Consider the following 5,532-nt stretch of genomic DNA (forward strand, 5'->3'; position numbering starts at 1 on the left):
GATCGACTGGGTTGTCCACTGTCATTTCCTTTGGAGGTGGACACAGTGGGGTGTCTCCTGCTTGTCTTCCTTTCTACCTAGAACTGAACATCACATTATGTACACCACTCATTTGTTCTACTGTCATGGGAAGCAATGTTAAAAGCTTGTTTCCAGTAACAGAAAATAGACATCTGTACTTAAGACTCAACCAGCAAGTGACCGCTAATGCTTCATAGGTACAAGATATCCCACAGATCAGCTAACTTTCATCAGAAAGCACTCCCCGTCAACTGTGCCTAGGTATACAAGAAAGCCCCAACACTGGTACATTAAATAGTTTTGATTTTCAGCACTTAGTTTTGTGTATTTTGTGATACTGATCATGTCTGTTCCCCAATGAATGTATTTAAAGCAGTGTTTCTGGACCCTTTCAACATTAGGGAACCCTTGAAATTACTTTTAGGTCTTCAGAAAACCCCTGCTATAACTAATATATCCACAGCTCTCAGTATATCAGTGTGGTAGTGAGTAGGAAGAATGCCTCTTACATTGCTGGGCAGTGGTAAAAATGTCACCCTTACAGATCATTGGTGTTAGCTAAACTGAGAAGCACAAATTGCTCATTGCTCATTGAACCCCTAGAAACCTCTGGATGTACTGTGGTTGAGAAACAATGATCTAGACATTTAGGAGTGTATTTATATATTATTCCCCCCGTCAGTTCTCCTGAAATTCACCAAAAGATGGTCCAAATGACTCGTTCTGCCACCTCCTGGCCAATAGACAAAAGTGCATAGCTGTCACAATTGAAAATGACTAGGAAAGATGCCATTTTGATGTGCCAAGCTGGATTCCTGTTGCTGTTGTGACCCCAGCTGTCATTTTGCAGGCAAGATAGACCAGGGCAGTGACAAAAAACTTACAACCAAGATATTTCTTTTTTTGTAAGTTGGTAAAAGTGATTGGATAGGTTGGAAAAATGCCAGTTTTGTCAAGGTCATGATGCATGTAGAGATCATTTGTGTTTACTTTTCCAATAAACTTTGGATTGAGAGTAATTGGTCTACTGCAGGCAACTTTTTCAGTTGTCTTGCATTTATTAGTCATTTATTAAAAGGAATGTGGTCAGCAACCCTGTAGGCAGGACATGTGGCTCCCGGCATATTCTTAGAATAATGGTTTCAGAACTGTGGTCAAATGTTTAATTTGGTGTGTAGGAATGTTAAAATTCTTGATAGGTATTTCCCCTTATGTGAGATTTCCCTGTAATTTCTGTTCTTGGTGAAATGGCAAGACGTAAATGAGGGGATATCCCACCTTTGAAATGTGTCCTTTTCTGATGAAAGTTCCTTCATACTTTCTATCCCAAGTGTGATGGTCACCACCGAGGAACTAAGAAAATAGATCTCTCCAATGTTGGCTCAAACAGCAAAATAATAATATAGCATTCAATGGTCTAAAACAGCCTTTCCTAAACTTTTTAACATGGGAGGACCCTTGAAATAACTTTTAGTTCTTAGGGAACCCCTTACAATTATTAGTAAAGCCACAAGCTCACAGTACATGTGTGACAGTGGTCAGTGGGAAGAATGTCACCCTTACAGATCAAAAGGATCATTCTTGTGACGTAAACTGACCTGGGAAGAACAAATTGCTCAAGGAACCCCCAGCAACATCTGGAGGAACCCTGGTGGGAAAACGCTATATGCAGCTCTGCTATAAAGGGAATTATGGTCCCCCAACTTAGGATACTCTACAAAAGGCCCCCATTCCAACGATGTGACACCCACACTCTCCGGTTTTGCTACCACCCTTTTTTTTTACCTTTTTTCAAAGTTCAACATTTTTTGCCTTATCTTGATGGACGGGCGCTCCTGTAACTCCTGGGCATCAGCACAGTTACACCAATTGAAGCTTAAATAAACCCAACGACAAGAATGTGATATATTACAGATTACCTGTCCTGGTATCAGTGGTGGATGCATTAGTTTTCTGTTTTTCCCTTCATCTTTACCTGTCAACACCACACCTCCTGCCCTAGGCTAGCTATGGTCACTCCTGCATTACCCATCTGTCTATCCCTAATATAAAGGAAGTGGGGGGACTAGTAGGTTACAGAAAGAAGATCACATTGGGTTTACTTTTATACCAACGTAATGGAAGAGACAAAGAAGTTTTCTGTAAGCCTGAAAAATAATGCAGATATCACATCTAATGACAGGCTGGCTGCAATATAAAACTTTGGTTTTATAAAATCTTTAATTCATTCCACAGCCAAAGCATGCTGGGAATGTACACTGATCATTGCCAGCAAGTAAGACAGGATCTTCTTTCTGAAATACAGAGACTTTTTTTAGCAAACAAAAATAAACCCATATAAATTAAAATATAATTGCATAAATTATTATAATAAGAAAAAGTCAACTGCAAATAAGCTTGCTGCTGTGTGGTGTATAACCCTCCACACCACTAGGTGGCGCCGTTACGTCTGTGTCTATACCTAATTATGTAGGGAGGGCTCCTGGGCTGGGGATCAGTAGTGCTGTAAGTGTTGTCACATCATCTGTTGGAGTGAGAGCTGAGCCACATCCTGCACCATGACTTCTACACAGGATCCTGTAGTGATCGTGTCTGCTGCCCGCACACCTATAGGTAACCAGCGATCTTATGTTGTGTTGTGTAGTATGCTGTGATCACAGTGTGTCATTGTGTGTGAATGTATTGCTGATCAATCTGACTTCTAGCAAATATATGTCTCTGATCTGTCTATGGATCTAGATTTGGTGTGTAGGAATGTTAAAATTCTTGATAGGTATTTCCCCTTATGTGAGATTTCCCTGTAATTTCTGTTCTTGGTGAAATGGCAAGACGTAAATGAGGGGATATCCCACCTTTGAAATGTGTCCTTTTCTGATGAAAGTTCCTTCATACTTTCTATTCCAAGTGTGATGGTCACCACCGAGGAACTAAGAAAATAGATCTCTCCAATGTCGGCTCAAACAGCAAAATAATAATATAGCATTCAATGGTCTAAAACAGCCTTTCCTAAACTTTTTAACATGGGAGGACCCTTGAAATAACTTTTAGTTCTTAGGGAACCCCTTACAATTATTAGTAAAGCCACAAGCTCACAGTACATGTGTGACAGTGGTCAGTGGGAAGAATGTCACCCTTACAGATCAAAAGGATCATTCTTGTGACGTAAACTGACCTGGGAAGAACAAATTGCTCAAGGAACCCCCAGCAACATCTGGAGGAACCCTGGTGGGAAAACGCTATATGCAGCTCTGCTATAAAGGGAATTATGGTCCCCCAACTTAGGATACTCTACAAAAGGCCCCCATTCCAACGATGTGACACCCACACTCTCCGGTTTTGCTACCACCCTTTTTTTTTACCTTTTTTCAAAGTTCAACATTTTTTGCCTTATCTTGATGGACGGGCGCTCCTGTAACTCCTGGGCATCAGCACAGTTACACCAATTGAAGCTTAAATAAACCCAACGACAAGAATGTGATATATTACAGATTACCTGTCCTGGTATCAGTGGTGGATGCATTAGTTTTCTGTTTTTCCCTTCATCTTTACCTGTCAACACCACACCTCCTGCCCTAGGCTAGCTATGGTCACTCCTGCATTACCCATCTGTCTATCCCTAATATAAAGGAAGTGGGGGGACTAGTAGGTTACAGAAAGAAGATCACATTGGGTTTACTTTTATACCAACGTAATGGAAGAGACAAAGAAGTTTTCTGTAAGCCTGAAAAATAATGCAGATATCACATCTAATGACAGGCTGGCTGCAATATAAAACTTTGGTTTTATAAAATCTTTAATTCATTCCACAGCCAAAGCATGCTGGGAATGTACACTGATCATTGCCAGCAAGTAAGACAGGATCTTCTTTCTGAAATACAGAGACTTTTTTAGCAAACAAAAATAAACCCATATAAATTAAAATATAATTGCATAAATTATTATAATAAGAAAAAGTCAACAGCAAATAAGCTTGCTGCTGTGTGGTGTATAACCCTCCACACCACTAGGTGGCGCCGTTACGTCTGTGTCTATACCTAATTATGTAGGGAGGGCTCCTGGGCTGGGGATCAGTAGTGCTGTAAGTGTTGTCACATCATCTGTTGGAGTGAGAGCTGAGCCACATCCTGCACCATGACTTCTACACAGGATCCTGTAGTGATCGTGTCTGCTGCCCGCACACCTATAGGTAACCAGCGATCTTATGTTGTGTTGTGTAGTATGCTGTGATCACAGTGTGTCATTGTGTGTGAATGTATTGCTGATCAATCTGACTTCTAGCAAATATATGTCTCTGATCTGTCTATGGATCTAGATCTATACCTATCTCATCCAACATATCATTTGTATTGTCAATGCATCATCATAAGTATATAACCCAGAGATCCAGAGACTTTAGTGAGAGGACCCCTAAAACAAAGATTGCAATATATTGGAAGAAAGGGGTGTACTTAGTTCAGAGAGAGATTGCATGCTAATACTGATATCCATATGATCACATTCTTTATATACAATATATGATATTTGATTTGCTGATTCTCTAGTACATTAGTACATATAGTAAAATCTCATTGTATAGTTTGCATGCAATACCAGTAATAAATGGCTGTGAAACATAATCCTGTGTAGTATAGGGAGGGTTTGGCTTGCACATGGTACATAGTATTGTGTTGATTCTGCAGACACACACAGCTTGTAGTATAATGTGCTGCAGCCTGGATGTGAAGCCTTTGAATATTCATGAGTTCATTGTGCTGGGAGGAGGGCTGATGACAGTCAGCTCTGATCTCCCAGGCTGCTGATTGGCTGACTACTGTAGAACCATATGTGCTGGAGGCTCTGTGATTGGATGGCTGTGCAGCTGTCATCCCTCCCAGTGATCTGATGAGTATAGAACCATATGACAAGTGTTTGCTGCCAATCCATGCCCTATTTATGTGCTGTCAGAGGGGCCAATCTACTCTCCAGATCAGATCATGGTCTTATACAAGCGTTTGTTCTTTGTGATAGGAGAAAGTCCAAAGGCAAGCAGCCATGAAAGATTAGTCATTTTTAAACAAGTTCTCCTTATACAACCTTCCTCAGCTGTCCTTATACAACCTTTTACATTTTTTGTTATAAAGATAAAACATTTTTATGTAACTGCTTTTACCTAAAGTTAGCAGTCCCCCTCCTTCTACTAATGGTTTATAATGCATTACTTGTAAGTATTAATAATGCAACATTTTATAATCTCGGTAATCTCCCAAGGTTGTGCCAGTATTTTTTATTTATTCCTTGTTCATTTAAATGTTTTTATTCAGCTTTGAGTGTTATATGTAATCTGTAAATCCGTACTAATACATGGAAATACCAGTTTAAATAACAAATGTGCAATGACTTTAGAGAAATTGTTATATTATTTAACTTAAAGCATAGCTAAACTTAGAATTTCACTTTACATAAAAGGGTAGACAACATTTTTCATGTAAGGTAAAAATTCTGTTAGTTATTCTTAAGTGCAACACCTTTTTT

The 5,532-nt window shown here is 39.6% G+C and overlaps 1 protein-coding gene across 1 annotated transcript in view; it reads left to right on the plus strand.

Moving 5' to 3' along the window:
- Positions 1–4,053: 4,053 nt before the first annotated feature.
- ACAT2 (acetyl-CoA acetyltransferase 2) overlaps positions 4,054–5,532 on the plus strand; it is a gene marked incomplete in the record, with an annotated part of 14,923 nt that continues 13,444 nt past the window's right edge. The window contains 1 exon segment of the mRNA XM_072409316.1: positions 4,054–4,207. Within this exon segment, the coding sequence (XP_072265417.1) occupies positions 4,153–4,207 (55 nt within the window).

This window comes from Pyxicephalus adspersus, chromosome 4 (assembly GCF_032062135.1).
Source record: "Pyxicephalus adspersus chromosome 4, UCB_Pads_2.0, whole genome shotgun sequence".
In the NCBI taxonomy this organism is placed as follows: domain Eukaryota; kingdom Metazoa; phylum Chordata; class Amphibia; order Anura; family Pyxicephalidae; genus Pyxicephalus; species Pyxicephalus adspersus.